This window comes from Sorex araneus, chromosome 4 (genome assembly GCF_027595985.1).
Source record: "Sorex araneus isolate mSorAra2 chromosome 4, mSorAra2.pri, whole genome shotgun sequence".
Taxonomy (NCBI): Eukaryota; Metazoa; Chordata; class Mammalia; order Eulipotyphla; family Soricidae; genus Sorex; species Sorex araneus.
The window spans coordinates 189,658,501-189,675,324 of record NC_073305.1 but is presented as its reverse complement, the minus strand read 5'-3'; the positions used below and the strand labels follow the sequence as shown (position 1 = coordinate 189,675,324).

The window sequence follows — 16,824 nt, the reverse complement described above, 5'->3', positions numbered from 1 at the left end:
CGGGCACAGTGACATCACCCGGGGTCGGGGTGAGCACTTGGATTCGAGCCAGGCAGGCGGTGAGAGGGGCCAGGGGCAGGAGGCATGTGAGCTCAGTCTCTGGAGCACACACCAGCTTTCCTGCAGGGAACTTGGTGTGACCCAGTGCCAGGTGCCGGGGAGGCTCGTGGGCGTCCCCGGGAGCCCCCATGCGTCCCCGCTCGGCGACCCCCTCCCCACCCCGACAGGCCCCGGCCCTGCTCACCCGCGGCTTCTGCCCTAGGAACAACCTGAGCCAGTGGGAGAAGGTGCTGCGCGGGGAGGAGAGTGCGCTGTGGATCTCGGCCGTGGACCCGGCGCCCGACACCCCGAAGCTGGAGGACTGACGCGCGGGGCCGCGCGCCCGGCGTGCCCGTCTGACCGCCAGCCTTCTCCTCCCGGGGAGCCTGCGCTCTGCCCCGGAACACGGACTTCCCCAAGGCCCCGCGGCGCATGTTCCCGCGACGCGTCAGACGTGCCTGTCGGGAGCGGCACGGCCGGCCCCCGCTGCCCTCAGGACCCAGCGGACCTGCACACTGGCCCTTCCTCCCGGGCGGACAGTGCCGAGCCTTAACGGAAGTGGACGCAGCTCCCCGAAGCAGGCCCGTGCCCCAGGCCTCCCGCGCACGGGCTGAGAGTGGCCCGAGTGAGGCGCTGTGTTTCGGCTTTAACACCAATGTTGCTTTGATGTTGTTGGTTATAAATAGGAATTTCGCATCTTGCTATCGTGAATGTCTGTGTGTGACCCCCCTGTGGTGTAACCGTGCGGGCGGTCTCCTGGCGGAGCCGGCTGCCCCCGCCAGCCCCTCCTGCAGCCAGTGACAGAGTCGGGATCCTGCTCAGAGCCTCGTGGATTACAGTTGGGTGGAATAAAGTGTATTTCTGAAGCTTGTTCTACCAGCGTAGAAGGACGAGTGTAACAGGAAGGGAAGTGGACTCTGTCCTGGCAGGGCGGCGTGGACACACCACAGCCCGCCAGCTCCCAGGGCCCGGCCTAGATGTCGAAGGACAGCTGAGAAGCCTTTCTCATCCTAGTCTTGGCAGTTACCAAAACCTTTGCCTAAAGAGCAAAGCTACCTGGAATTTGTTTTGATGGGTCGGTCCTAGGGCTGTGAAATGTGAATTTTAATGATGATTCCTTTCTGTTTTCAGTTGGGAGCGCTATGGCACGTCAGAGTCACATTCAAAACGAGAGGTGCATCTCATGAACTCTCACTAAACAACCCGCATTTCTTTGGAATTCAGATCAAACCACCCTGTGAGTTCTCGTAACCTCATTGGCCACGTTTACCTTGGTCCCGGCACCTCTCGGTCCCTCGTCAGAGCTTCCTGCCCACGCAAGGTGGGCAGTGAGGGCTGCAGTGTTAGGACACGGGGCAGCTTCATCCAGACCCTCTCCTCTCCTGATGCCCCCGCCCGAGATGTTTCGGGAAAATATACAAACTCCTGGACCCCTTTGGATAAGGCGTAGAACCCTATCACTTCCACTGTGTGCTCACGTGTCCGTGGAGTTTAGAATGACGATCCAGACACACCCAGCCTGTGGTTCTGGCCTGGAGGGCGAGGGGCAGGGAGTGAGATGCAGGAGGCGGCCAGTCCGTAGCTTACCCGCTCTCGGGGTCACAAGGAGCCGGAATATCTCATTTAATGGAATTGAAAGCTCACCTCTGCAGAGCCAGCACTCTGCGCAGTCTTGTTCATAGGAGTTTGGGCTTTCAAGAAAAAAATTAAATCAGATGTTTTTACAACATGGTCACATATGTTGTGGCATAGTGGTTCTATGTAAACACTATCCTCATTTGTAAATTGACCGTGTTCTGTTGCTCATGGGCTCCTGAGAGCTCCCACTTACTTCTCTGCTCGGGTGCTACCGGCTATTGTAGTGAACAGGAGGGATAAAACGAACTTGAAAAAGAGAAATACCAATGTGCTAGAACCACACACATACGTATGTAAGTGTACACGCATATGCATGTATGTCAATAGACACACGCATGCAGACACATAGATGAGGGGGAAAAAAGAAAACACTTTCATCCTCTCTCTCTCTCTCTCTCTCTCTCTCTCTCACACACACACACACACACACACACACACACAATCATGCCCATTCTCCAAAAGCTGATTTTTCATGCTGGAATTGGTATAGTGCTTGGTCAGAAATCTGCCTAGACAGTGTCCTATCTAGGACTTGTTGGCACAGTCACAGAACAGGATTCTCAGAGGTTGCGTATTTTTGTGACCCTGCACCCCCTCGTATGCACTCCAGCCCTCACACTTCGCCAGAAGCCTGTATCGTGAGGGGGGGAAGGAATCATATTTAAAATTGTGCTGAAGCAAAAGGATATTTTTTAAATGTGTGAATTATTCTTCTTGACCTTGAAAGACCTGGGAGTCCATTGACCATTTTTGCATTTTAAAGTTGTTGTTTTGATCGCAGAAAATTCTCTAACTTTGGCATAGCCAGGTGCTTCGTGTCCCGTGACCTGTGCTTTGAACAGCTTCCCAGGGAAATGTGTATATGTGTTGGCTACGTGGCTTCTTGTGGAACAGTCTTAGCAGAAGCCACGTTGGAGAGAAGGACTCTGCAGACATGAGCAGTGGCTGTGGTGTCGGCCGTGAGCGAGACTTAGGAAGGCATCGCAGATGTGCCAAAGGCGAATGACTCCAGATCGCAGTGAGAGCACGTTTGGGGGAAAAACATACTTTGGTGCATCTTTGTATTCTGACAGATAAATTTCACAAACATTTGAGTTCTATTCTGTTCCCCAGCTCTTTTCTCAGAGGGGCAGATGGCCTTTCTTAGGACCGAAAGTTGTGATGGGTTTCTCATTAAGGTGGTATGGTAGACAGAGCCAGAGTTTCCCTTTTGAGCATAAATTTAGGAAGAAGCTCTGACGATGAAGAATGCTTGAGTCGCAGAAATTGTTACTGATTATACTGATTTGTGATATACCCTGTTCTGTTCTGATATATATGTGTATGTATATATATATATATATATATACATACATACACATATATATAGGTCAAATGCAGTTCTATTATGTTTCAGAATGAATACAATTTTTCAGTAGACATTTTCTTGGAAGCACATGCCAACAACATCATATATTGAGCCTCGGGCAGGGAAATAAGATTCCTAAAAAAGGCAAAAGCAACTTATGAGTTGGCAGTGCACTGTGGATTAACTCACGGGAAAACTTGAGAAGAAACAAGTGTGATGGGGAAGATCCCGACTCGGCCTTTTTGAGCCCAGGGAGTGGACCCTCTGCTCAGTTGTGGTCAGTCCTGGGAAAGGGAGCAGGCGGGTCCCGACTTCGGTCCTGGTTCCTAGTGGCCTGCCTGGGCAGAGGCAAGCATGCTGGTACACCACGTGAAATGTTCTCGCAGCGACATGAGCCGACGTGAAAGTGGGTTTCCCGTGTAGGTTGGCCCTCCCCAGCTTCAAAGACCCTCTGGTTCAGTTCTTCCTGGTGAGTTCCGCTTTCGTGCTATGTGGGAGCCACCGGGTACCTTTGTAAATTAAACATAGACGCACACATCCTTATTTATCCGGATTTTTAAACATAGATTTAGTTTTGAGTATTATGTTTTCTGGTCTTTCGACTCAAAATTAAGGTTTGAGCTTTAATAGAACTAAATGATCTGCCATGCCTCGGCCTGTGCCTTTATTTCGACTACTGTAACCCTACTTCTTTAATCATATTTCCTAATTTCTCTATCCTTAACTGTGGGTAAAAGCATCTAAAGAGATATGCCCATGATTAACTTTATTGAGATGAATGAATAATGAATAAGACCATTCTCCACCAATTTGTATCCTTTATTTCATTTGCATACATTCCAATCACTATATAACCAATGAAATGCTCACATTTAGCCTTTCCCCACCCCCTGCAAGAACTTCCAAGAACTTCCACCGATTATGATGTGGTTTTGCTGGCTTTCAGATACATATGCATGATTTAGATTTCGAAATCCCTGTCTTCTTTGTATTTTTCAGACAGATTCATTTCTCTCCTTTGTTGATTTGAGTTAGGGTTTAATTCTTTAAGAAATATTCATTTAGGCATTTTAGTATATCCTGCTATTGCCAGTATTACTCTGATTTCTAGCCACTGCAGTGTCACCTGGCTGGCCGTGATTAGTGCTTCCCTGTCTGTCAGTAGTGCATGGCCTTGACACTTTGATATTCGCCTGAGTATTTGTCCTCATGTACGTTTTTCTGATTTTTCTTTAAACATCTAAGTTTAAATTAGTGATACCCCCTACTATATAACTTATACTTGTGGGGTGTCACTTTTTTTTCTCGTATTGTCTTTTTCCCCCTCCCCTGGATATTTTGATTGTGTAAAGCACTAGATGCATTTTTGTGATGATAGAAGTAGCAACAATGAACTGAGAAATTATCAATTATGTTCTAGTCATCGCTTTTCAAAAGATGGGACAGTGTGAACTTCGTTTGTTTCCAAGAGACAGGCTAAAATGCCAACAGCCTTGCTCTCGACGTGCCACCCCTCCATCTGCCCTCTCGGCCACAGGGCCAGGAGGGGCGAGCTCCCAGGCGCGTCCACCCAGCTGCTCCCACGGCGGGTGGGAGGGGGCCGGCTCTGTGGGAACGAGGGTGTCGCCGCTGGACAGGGAAATGGAACCGTGGGAAGCCAAGGGCCCCATCCAGTGCGCCGGGCTGAGGGCCAGCGACAGTCGGGCTCCTCGCCCCAGGGCGCCGTGTGGCCGTCGCAGACGAGGAGGGCGTGCTTGCTCAGACGGCGGGGAAGGGGTGTAGCGGGTGCCCCGGCCCCCTGAGGTCTCAGACCGTGGGCGCTGCAGCTCTGGCTGTCGCCTGTACCCCTGAGTGTGTGGTCTCCTGGCACGTCACCAGCAGCCCGTGTGGGTGGCAGGAAACACCCCCTGTTTGGCCTGTGGTGTGGTGTGCGTTCCGCGTGGCCCTTGCCTGTGTGATGGCGCCAGTGGAGCTCTCGGTGTCCCTGTACACCGCCCTCCCGCTCCCGGCCCGGCTCACCGACCTGTTTCCGATCACGTCCTTGTCCCAAACACTGTGAAACAGTCACCAAAACACAGAGCGAGGCCGCCTTTGGATTCTCGCCGAGAGAGAGAACAGACCCTCTGCCCTCCCGGGCAGGCGTCTCTCCGTGCCGGCGGGATGATCTCTCGCCGGAAACTTGGGGCGCGTAGCCAGCCGTCCCGGGCGTTCCACGTCCCTCGTCCCAATCAGCTGGTTTTCAGAGCCCGGGGGTCTGTACCCAAAGGTGTCGTCAGCTCTTCTTGGGAGGAGAAAGAGTTTCAAGTCAACAATATCCAACTTCACTATAGCTGATGAGTTAGTAAAATTAAAAAAAATTTGTTTTATATGTATAACTTAAAGATCTTTGTAAAATGCGCAAGTGCAATAATTTAAAGAGGTCTTAACTTTGCATTTATAAATTATAAATATTGTACATGTGTGTAATTTTTCATGTATTCATTTGCAGTCTTTGTATTTAAAAGAAACCTTTATCGTTATGTTTGTACAATAGAGCAGTTCTCATTTATTATAACCTAGGTAAGTTGTAAATAACGTCACGACTCCAAATGGCCGGTATATATGCATATTGGGTGTTAGATTGCGGATTCCTTGTTTTCATTACATGCTTAGAGCAGCAAGAAATCTTCTGTTGATATGTAATTATACATATAAAGTATATATATATGTATGATACATGAAATATATTCAGAGATGTTCATAATTTTAACGGATATCCTTTGGTGTGAAAAGTTGAATACAATTTTTAAACTACCTTCCAGGCTTGTGTGCAGTTTGTGGGAAGGCGCGCGGGCGGAGGCCGCGGGGAGACGGTGCTTGCGACACTTGGGGCCTCTTGTGGAGGCCACACGGGCCCTCCCGGTGGGATGCAGGGCGCCCTTGGGCAGACGCCGAGGCTGCAATGCAGGGTCTCCGGGCCGAAGGTGGGAAGACTTGGCCGCGTGAGGAGCAGAGCAGTCGCACCACACTGGCAGCACCGGCCGCCCCCAGGGCCCCTGAAGCAGCTTCCCCGGGCGGGTCCACAGGCAGCATCCCTGGCTGGGAGCAGGAGGGACATGGTGGATGGTCCTGCTGTCCCCGAAGGGTCACAATTCTTCCTGCTCCAGTCAGGATCTGCCGGGCGAAACCCCCAAAGCCTGCAGTGGGTTTCGTCCTGGACTCCGAGCCGAGGCGGCCACTGGGGCGGGCAGGAGGATGGGGGCAGAAGTGGGGGAAGGACAGTGGTGAGGCCCTTTGGCGCGTGGCGACAGTCCTGGTACGGTGACTCTCCACTGAGAGCGCTGGGATATTGCTGAAAAAATGGGATGGATCGAGCAGGTGGGCAGGCCGGAAGGATAAAGGTTTAAGACCAAAAAGATAAAATTCACTGGTACCCCCCAAACGCCCCCAGCCATAAACACGGCTGTACTAGCCAATGTTTATTGGTCCGGGGACCTGTAGCTTTGATTCAGGGATCTGCCCTTGACACGGAATAAGCATCTACCAACAGACCCTTCCCCGAAGGAGCACTCGCTGCCCCTGTGGGCAGTTTTGTCAGTCATTTCCGGTCGAACTGAGTAAAATGTTTATTTTATTCGACGGTTGTAAACTGATACATGCATGAAAGGACCGTGCACTAGTGTAAGCGTGAAGTGACCAGGTGACTCAAGCTGCAGCTGGCCTGACTCTGAGTCCTCACGTGTGAATGTTGGCGCTCGTGGCACTGCAACTCGGAGCTTGAGGAGGTGCCTTTCCCTGACACACCCGCTGCCTGGGGGAGGAGCCCCCCGGGGGGCAGCAGACCCTCGGACGCCACGCTAAGGGGGGGACCCAAGGAAGGCCAGACTGCAGCTGGCCTTCCCGCTGCAGAGTGCGCAGCAAGAGAAGGAGTCGCCCCCGAAGGAGACAGCCCTGAGGCCCGTCAGTGGGGCGTGGCCGCGGGGAAGTGGGCTGCAGGGCGGTCAGCTCGGACGCACAGTCCCACGCGGGTGCTGGCCGATCTGTGAGCCTCGTGGTGCTCGTGACGGGGACGAGAGTCCCCTGGGCTTGCTCAGCTCTGCGTCCCTGGAGGCCCGTCCACGCACCCTGGGCCCTGTTGGTCCGGAGAAGCAGGCCTGGCGGTGGGGATTGACCCGGCATCACCCTTCGCAGGGACCTTGCACTGCCTCTCAGACGCCACGTGCTGCCCGGACATGGGACACGTGTCCCCCCGACGCTGTGTCTCAGCAGCTACGGAGCTCACACCCCCGCAGCCCCCCAGCCACACCCTCTCATCTTGGTTGTTTGAGGAAGGCGAGCTCTGGTGTGCAGCCCTGCAAAGGGCCTGTGGCCAGGGCTATTCCTGCCGCTGCCCTGGCCGCCCGAGCCTTTGACCTGAGTCTGTGGTAGCGCTGGGCCTGTCTAGAGGCCAGCCTGTTAGACCCGGCCCAGAGCTCCCCGGAGGAATCTCACAAAGACGAGTGGCGATGCAACAAGCAAAGGGTCTTGATTGCCAGCCGGGGTCCAAGTCTCCCCCCGCACAGTGGAGTCTTGGCAAGGACCAGACTCCCGCTCACAAGCGTTTATGCAGGGTTCAGAGTCCAGAGGGCCTGCGTGCTGGTCTGTCCTTAGCATTGGCCTCACTACTCAGTGGCCAGCAAGCAGACAGCAGATCCACCCGCCCAGTTTCTGGTCTAGGTGCATGACTCAATTGGCAGCTTACCGGAACCTTCCAGTCCTGCCTCGGGGACCCAGAGCGGGGGCTGCTGGAGTCTGTGTTAGCTTCGCCCTCACAGGGCACACGTGCCCCTCCCGGGGTGAGTTCCTGCACGTGCCTGCGTGGTGACTGTCCAGCTGCTCTCCCGGGTGTGACTGTGCCCCCCGCCGCCTGGCTCCCTGTGCCCCAGCAGGCGTGATCCCGGGTCACTGTCAGGCGTGACCCCAATCAAAAGTATTCCAGAAGGGCGACGACCTCTTGATCGTCTTCCCGCCACTCACAGGCTGCCCCCTCCGCCTGACCTCCTCCTCCAGTCCCAGCTCCCAGGTGACCTTCCCACCGGGAGGCGCCAGTGTCACGGAGAAGGCAGGGAGGGGCCGCCTAGTCCTGACCTCCGGCTGGCCGCTCAAAAGCACCCGCATTCATCTGGAAAAAACCCGAATGCCCCAGAACGGATGACTGGTTGAGGAAACTTTGGTACATCTATACAATGGAATACTATGCAGCTGTTAGAAAAAAGGAGGTCAAGAATTTTGTAGTCAAGTGGATGGGCATGAAAAGTTTCATGCTGAGTGAAATGAGTCAGAAAGAGAGAGACAGACATAGAAGGATTGCACTCATCTATGGTATATAGAATAACAGAGTGGGAGACTAACACCCAAGAACTGTAGAAATAAATACCAGGAGGTTGACTCCATGGCTTCGAGGCTGGCCTCACGTTCCGGGGAAAGGTCAACTCAGAGAAGCGATCACCAACTACATTGTAGTCGAAGGCCATGTGGGGGAAGGGAGTTGCGGGCTGAATGAGGGCTAGAGACTGAGCACAGCGGCCACTCAACACCTTTATTGCAAACCACAACAGCTAATTAGAGAGAGAAAACAGAAGGGAATGCCTTGCCACAGTGGCAGGGTGGGGTGGGGGGGAGATGGGATTGGGGAGGGTGGGAGGGACACTGGGTTTACGGGTGGTGGAGAATGGGCACTGGTGAAGGGATGGGTTCCCAAACTTTGTATGAGGGAAGTATAAGCACAAAAGTGTATAAATCTGTAACTGTACCCTCACGGTGATTCTATAATTAAAAATAAATAAATTTTAAAAAAAAAAAAGAAAAAAAAATAAAATAAAATAAGAAAATATATATAAAAAAAAAAAAAGAAAAGCACCCGCATTCGAGTGGGGTGTGGACAGTCAGACTGCAGGAACAGTGAAGGGGTGAGGGGGGGAGGGTTCCGGCCTCAGTGCAGTCGGGCACGGCAAGGGGGCGCTGGGGCCGTGAGGGGGGTCGGGGACACACAGCACCCTGGGCGGCAGACCCCAGCAGGGCACAGGAGCTCTGAGGAGGCACCTCCTCCGACGGTCGGTGGGTCCCGGCACATGGACGCCCCGGCCAGCCTGAGGGCGGAGGCTGGAGCACTGCAGGGAGAGCAGACCTGGGGATCCTCGCTCCTGCTCCGGAAGCCCCCCACCCGACTCTCACCCAGGGGCCCCCAGCCCCGTCAGTCACAGCCAAACTCCGAGGGAAGGAGACCCAGGAGGCTCCTGACTAGCCTGACTGGCCCGGGGGAGCGAGGGCGCTGAGAGGCTCCGCCCAAGCGGGACGAGCGAGCTCTCCTGCCACCCATGAGCACTCAGCGCCACCAAGCGAGCTCTCCTGCCTCCCGTGGGGACTCAGCGCCACCAAGCGAGCTCTCCTGCCACCTGTGAGCACTCAGCACCACCCCGGCTCCGGGAGACTGTGCCCCCCCCCACCGCCCCTGTCCCCGGGCCCAGGACGGCGACCTGCAAGGCTGCTCTGCCAGACCAGCCTGTCCTGGGGCCACGTTCGGGGGCCCCACAGCTTCTGTTCCTTGAGGCAGGGTGCACAGGGCCGCGGGCCAGGCAGCGGTGACACGAGCTGACTTCCACAGAACCTCCCCGCACGGTGTCAGCGCCACGCGCCTGCTCAGGGCAGTGCTCACACCCCCCAGTAGCCCCCTGAGACGCAGACGTCACCCATCTAGCACCCACTCACACCACTCTCGCTCCGGGCATGCCCAGCAGGCGTCTTCGGGGAGGAGCCAGTCAGTATACCAATGCACGCGCACTCACGTGTGTGCCCCTGCTGCACGCACACATGCGTGCATACACACACATGCACGGACACACACACACACACACATGCACACACACACATATACACATGCACACAGGCACGCTCAAACACAGCATCCAGGTAAGGCATTGGTTCACGCTGGGGCTGAGGCTGAGACGCCCCATAATCTTCCTTCCACCCGCGAGGAGACTCAGGCTTCCAGTGGCTTCAGAGCCAGTCCCCTCTGAAGGCTGAGGGGGCCCCCGAGGCAGGGGTGCAGCCGGGCAGGGGACCGACTCCCCTCCCTGTCCCCCCGGAGTCCCGCCCACCACAGGGCCGCCCGCTGGCACAGCGCCTGCTGCTTCTTTGGTTCAGGTGTTGATCTCCTGCAACACCCGTCCAGACACCCCAGACTCAGGGGTGATCAGTACCCGCCACCTGTGTCTCCGCCAAGGGGGCACCAACTGAACAGGAGCTGCAGAATTCCGGGGTTCCGGTCATCTCCCGGGCGGGCCACAGCTCCTGGTCTCGAGCAGTGGACTGGCTTCCGCCCAGCCTCCCTCCCCGCTGCTTGCGAGCTGGCCCTGGGGCAGCCACAGGCAGGGCTGGGTGCCAGGAGCTCGTTACCCTGGAGTGGACCCCAGAGGGGGGCACCAGTGTGGGAAGCCAGGGAAGGGAGGTGCGAGTGGACACCGGTGTGGAAAGGCTGGGGTGGCTGAAGGGGCACCAGTGTGGAAGAGGGTTGGGCCGAGGGCGTCGGCGGCAGAAGAATGCATCAGACGAGGGCACGACACGCAGAGCAGCAGGCGGGTAGGGGCGAGGGGGGCAGGGTGGTCGGTAGGGGTGTGTGCACGCACGGGATGCGTCTCCGAGGAGAGGGTTTGTTACAGAATAAGGAGAGCGAGCAATAGCGAGGGGCACAGGCCGGGGCGGACACCTCCAGAGGGCCGGCTTCTCGCAGATCCCTCCCCGGTGAGCCTGGCACCTGGACCGACTCTCGGCACCAGCTGAAGCAGCAGCAGTACCACAACAGAGAAGCCAGACACCAGAAAGTTTTGCTTAAAAGGATTCAAGAAAAATAAAAATCCCACCTAGAAGAGAATATTTTCGACTCACTGATGTGAGAAGCCTCTCGCAGCGAAAGAAGACTTAAACTTGGCAATAAGAAGATGGCGCATCTCACTGAAGATCAGTGAAGGATTTGAACTGGTATTTCTCCAAAGAGGATATATAAGTGCCGGGAACCAATGCCTGGGAATGGCCAGAAACCCATGCCTGGGAACCAATGTCAGTACAAACTGACCTGTAACTAAGGGACAGCCGCTTCTTGGGGAAGGCTGCAGAACAATGCCCAGGGAAACTGCCATCGGGGCCCACATCCAGTTTCCTTAAACGTTTGCATTCTTTGCTATTCTCCCATTCTGCCCACTTCCTCAGATAATCTATTATGAAAGACTAGCTTAGGAGAAATAAAGTTGGAGCTTGCTCCCATTCTTGTGTCTGCCAGTGTCTGCCTCTTTCTTCTTGTGTCTGTCTCCTTTTCACTCACGCACCCTCTCCCGGCTACCCACATTGACCAAGTCCCGCAGGACAGGTAAGTCCTCGGTAAGCATGTGTAAAGGGTTCTGTGTGTTCCCAAAAGTGTGTGGGCTCACGCTGCGTACATTCCGTGGTCAGGAGCCTCTCCCCACCCCCACCAGCCACAGCCGCCAGCAGGCACCTGAGGAGGGAACAGGGCAGCCACGCTGATGGGCAGTCTCCGTTTATTCCGATCTCGTCCCATTCCAGGCCACACTGCCGCTCCTCCCAGTCTTCTACTGCCCCTCGTGTCTCCTCCCCTTCGAGGCTCTCTCATTCTAGTCTCCCCGTGCCTGGCCTCAGTTTCCCCTGCCCGTCATTCCCATCTCTGACGGTCCGTTATGCTGGTCTCCACATGCCCGGTCTCACAGCCTTAGACTGACTCCATCCCCCGGAGTTCGGGGTAGCAAATACACGTGGGTGTGGTTGTGCAATCAACAGATATAAAGCCCTTTCCTTGGGGGAAGCTTCTAGGTCAAACTCTCATCCAGCAATGCAACCTGCCTAAGGACAAAATACCACCTGGGGGTGTATTTCCCCGTTCCTTAGTCCATAACCATTTAAACAGTCATCTTAATTCTACTTCTTAATAATATTAGTCATTTTGTACTGACACAGTAAGAGGCTTGGACTGACTCTTGTACTGACGCATACTAAGCTTAAAGGGTGGCTCTCCTGGGGACATCTCACTATAGATCCCAGACCACAGTGCTCAGGCCAGGTGAGTCCTTCCTAACCCCAGCAGGCTCCTTGTCCACGCACTTCTCTCTGGGTCATGACACTTGGTCCATCACCTTGCTCTTAAATTTTAAGTTACATGGCACTTGGCCTGTTCCGTTTCGATGCCAGGGGAGCTCGCAGCTTGCCCTGGGTCCATGCAGTCCCTTCAGTGGGACCCCCCCTTTTGGGGTGCTAGGAACTAAGGACAACTGAGGCTTAAGTCAAGTAAATATGACAGATGCCCAGGAGTAAACATTATTCGGAGTCAATTAACTCCCAAGTTACAAGAGCGTAGTATGAACTGTCTTCCTCTGTCTATACAAAAAGGACATTCCCCTAAAGTAAACTATGCTAAGGACATAAGGGACAGAGAAAAGCAATATTTCACTTACAAATACCAAGTCCAGAGTCCGTAGAAGGATCTGACCTTACAAGTCACAGGGTCTGGTTTGGGGATAGAGTGATCAACAGGTAGGGAAGAGAGCGCAGAGGAGAAGTTAAGGATAAACACAGAGGGATGGGAGTGTCTCGGGACCGTGGTGATGGGTGTAGCCTGATAAACCTAAACTACTTGCGTCAGAGAAGAAAGGACAGAGGAAGGACGAGTCACTGTTTTCCGACAGGGTTCCACATGATTGACTAAGGAACTGCAAATCAAAATCACCTCGAGAGGTCACTTCATACCCAGAGCAAGGACGAAAGAGAAGGCAGGAAAACATGGGTGTGGGCTAAGGAAAGATACATCCCAGCCAGGTGGGCCAGTACGAGGGTAAGATTTCCCGCACCTTGGAGAACAGCTTGCCGGCCCCTCAAACGATAATCATAATTTCCAGATAACCCAGAAATTCTCCCCTTGTTATATACCCCAGAGAAAGGAAGCACATGTTCCCCCAAGCTCCTGTCTACAAATGCTCATGGCAGCATTGCTCTATCCCAGAGTTGGGCACTCCAAACGCCGTCACTGGGTGAGTGGACACAGGGGCAGTGGGACCAGGCTGTGGGGTGTCTGCAGCACCTGGAGGCAAGATGCCTTTGCTTAGACACAGGCTGGGGGAGCCCCTGAGAACATTACGTTTAGTAGTAGGAACAAACACAGAGAGAACTTACTGCTGCACTCAATTTATGTAAAATGAAGAAAGATGCAACTGTGTTGCCTGGCTGGAGTTCTGAAGCAGACAGCTCTGCGAACACTGGGCCTTTGGGGTTGGTGCGTGTCCTTGATAGTGGCTCCGGCCGTGCCGTGGCTGGAGATGACCAGCTCGGACTGGCCCGTGCACCGCAGCACCACTGGTTTTCAAACTTTTAGGTCTGTAGGTTGGCGCTGGTTCCCTGATTTGGAACCTGAAACTCACTGCCCTAAACCGAATTGTTAATGTGCCATAAACCACCCAAGTATGGCTATGTCCCAGACCGCCCGATTGTGCCTGTAATGTAAGCTACTAAAATGGGATTGCGCCATGAAACAGCAAGCTGTGAGTGCACCATAAACTATGGAATTAGCAATCTCCCCTAAGCCAATAAAGCTTGGTTGGACCCTCAGCCACTCATTTCTGATAGTAACAAAATCCACCGAACTGTGGATGTACCATAGCTAGCAAACAGTGGCTGTGAAGCAAACCCGTGCAGTTGGGAATGTGTCCTAAACACTGACTGAGTGAGCGTCCTATAGCTACTCAACTGTAAATCAACAGGACGACTCAATTGCTGATGGTCCTGCCATACCACAGGCAGGCCACTCTTGTGGCTGTACACACTACTGAGCAGTGAATGCTCCACGGAGCACCCAAGTGGGGCTGGACCACAAACAGATGTGTAACCTCCATCTTCCTCTTCTTAATTACGCCCATCCCTTATGATCTATGGTGAGCAGGTCTCAGGAACTCCAGAGCCAAAATCTGCAGATGCAAATCGAACTCCCTTTTGCCAGCCCATTTGCAGGTTCCACGGTGGGGGTCCATTAGCCTCAAGCCCAGTTAGGAAAGTTCTGTGTAAGGGATGTACCCGGCCAGAACTATTGGACTCACACCCAGCTGCCCAATGTGTCCGAACAGCAGAGGGAGTGACCCTGCCTGCATTTGACTGACTGAACTCTATGGCCATCGTCTTTGGTTGTAAAACTTGTTTTTTTTCTTGTGAGTCAATAGCAGACACCACAAGTCTTCTGTCTTCGTGCCACTTTGCAGTTCCTACACAGAATCCCAATCACAGTGTAAACTATAGCTCAATATTCAAACTCAGTGAAACAGCCACAGAACAGCGCTTGCAGCTGTATCCTCAAGCAAGAGTTGTACTTAGGAGTCAGGTAAAAATGGATTAAAGACCTCAATTTCAGGCCAGAACCATAAGGTTCATGGGGGAAAACATAGCCAGAACTCTCCATGACCTTGACACTAACAGCATCTTCAAAGATGAAACGCCACTGACTAAGCAAGTGGAAGCAAATAAACAAATGGGACTACGTGAAACTAAGAAGCTTCTGCACCTCAAAAGAAACAGTGACTTAAGATACAAACACAGCCCTTTCCCCTTTGGGGAATGGGGAAAGCTATTCACCCAGTAGCCATCTGGGAAGAGGTTAATATTAAAGATATATAAGGCATGGGTAGAACTTTCCAAGAAAAAAATCACCTAACCCCTTCAAATAATGGGAAGAAACTTCATCAAAGAAGAAACACACATGGCCAAAAAGGCACATGAAAAAATTCTCCACTTCAGTAATCACCAGGGAGATGCATATCAAAACATCAGTGAGATAGCTCACACCGCAGAGACTGGCATCAAAAAGAATAAGAACAAACAGTGCTGGCGCAGCTGTGGGGAGAAAGGGACTCTCATGCATCGTTGGTGGGAATGCCGACTGGTCCAGCCTTTTCAGAAAACAATATGGGCATTCCTTCAAACACTAGAAACTGAGCTTCCTTTTGACACAGCAATACCACTTCTGGGAATATACCCGGGGCTCCAAAACAAAGTGCGGAAATGCCATCTGCACTCCTATGTTCATTGTGGCACTGTTCACAATAGCCAGAATCTGGAAACAACCCGAGTGCCTGAGCACAGAGGACTGGATAAAGAAACGGTGGTTCATGCACACAATGGAATACTATGCAGCTGATGTTAGGAAAGATGAAGTCACGAAATTCACTTATAAACAGATAGACATAGAGAATATCATACTGAGTGAAATAAATTAGAAAGATAGGGACAGATGGTTGCACTTATTAGTGGGATTAAAAAAACAATAGTAGACTGAGACCCAAGGACAGCAGAGGGCAGTTAGGAGAGAGAAGAGACCATGATGACAATGATAGTCGGCAATCATCACTCTGGGCAAGAACTGAGTGCTGAGAGCAGGTAAAGGGACAAACATGATGACCTTTCAGTGCCTGTGTTACAAACCAGAGTGCCCAGAAGGTGAGAGAAGGAAGATAGGGAGAGAGAAAGAGAAAGAGGAAGGGAGGGAGGGAGGAAGGAGGAGAGAGAAGAGAGAGGGAGAGAGAGGGAGAGACAGAAAAAGAGAGAGGGAGAGAGAGGGAGAAAGGAGAGAGAGAAGAGAGAGAAGAAAGAGACAGAGAGGGAGGGAGAGAGGAAGAGAGAGAAGAGAGGAGAGAGGGAGAGGGAGAGAGAGAACAGAGAGAGAAGAGAGAGGGAGAGAAGCAGAGAGGCAAAGAGGAAGAGAGACAGAGAGAGGGAGAAAGAAGGAAGAGGGAGGGAGATAGGAAGAGAGAAGAGAGGAGAGAGGGAGAGAGAGAACAGATAGAGAAGAGAGAGAGGCAGAGAGGGAGAAAGAGAGGGAAGAGGGAGGGAGAGAGAAAGAGAGAGAAGAGAGGAGAGAGGGAGAGAGAGAACAGAGAGAGAGGAGAGGAGAGATAGGGAGAGAGGCAAAGAGAGGGAGAGAGACAGAGAGGGAGAAAGAGAGGGAAGAGGGAGGGAGAGAGGAAGAGAGAGAAGAGAGGAGAGAGGGAGAGAGAGAACAGAGAGAGAAGAGAGAGGGAGAGAGGCAGAGAGGGAGAAAGGCAAAGAGAGGGAGAAAGAGAGAGGGAGAGAGAGCAAGCTAGAGAGAGAGAGAGAGAGAGAGAGAGAGAGAGAGAGAGAGAGAGAAGGGACGTTGGAACATTGCATGACTGAAACCCAATCATGGGCAACTTTGTAACTATCCCTGTAATCCCTGTATCCCACTGTATCCGATTAGAAAAGAATTTGTACTTTGGTGATTGCCTATTTAACAGTTTCATTGACACTTGCTTTGCATGTTGTGGGTCTCTGCTTTCTCTGACCAAAGGTGGAGACAAGCCCAGTGTCACCAGTGTCACCAGTGGCTCGCTGTGAAGCGGATGCGTGAGTGCCTGTCACTCCCCTGTGGAGCAGAGTCAGGAGATTGGCTTCGGGGAGCCTGTGGGGGGCGGGGGGAGGAAGTCGGTCTCTATTCAGGGGTGTCCTCACAACCTCTTAATTGTGCTGCAGACGCTGATTTGATGGGAAATACTGGTGCTTTTCTGATTTGGGGATGAAGGCACGGTAGGCAGGGCTCAGGGCTCCTGGCTCAGTGCTCAGGGGTCACTCCCGGTGATGTGTGCAGCCTGACCCAGGACTCCAGCTCAGTCAGCCGCCGCCTTGGGCCTGGGGAGGACAGGCCTGAGGTTGCCTGAGGTCCAGCTGCAGTGGACAATGGACACCCCCTAGGAGGGACCGGAAGCTTGGGTGGTCCCAGGGGA

The 16,824-nt window shown here is 53.2% G+C and overlaps 1 protein-coding gene across 3 annotated transcripts in view; it reads left to right on the top strand.

The window, feature by feature from the left end:
* The window catches only part of PDE10A (phosphodiesterase 10A), a 370,412-nt gene extending 364,593 nt beyond the window's left edge, over positions 1 to 5,819 (top strand). For all 3 annotated transcript variants that reach the window (XM_055137220.1, XM_055137218.1, XM_055137219.1), the window contains one exon: positions 263 to 5,819. In XM_055137220.1, coding sequence (XP_054993195.1) covers positions 263 to 365 — 103 coding nt within the window. In that variant the 3' untranslated portion in view covers positions 366 to 5,819. The remainder of the gene's footprint in view (positions 1 to 262) is intronic.
* The last annotated feature ends 11,005 nt before the right edge of the window (positions 5,820 to 16,824 follow it).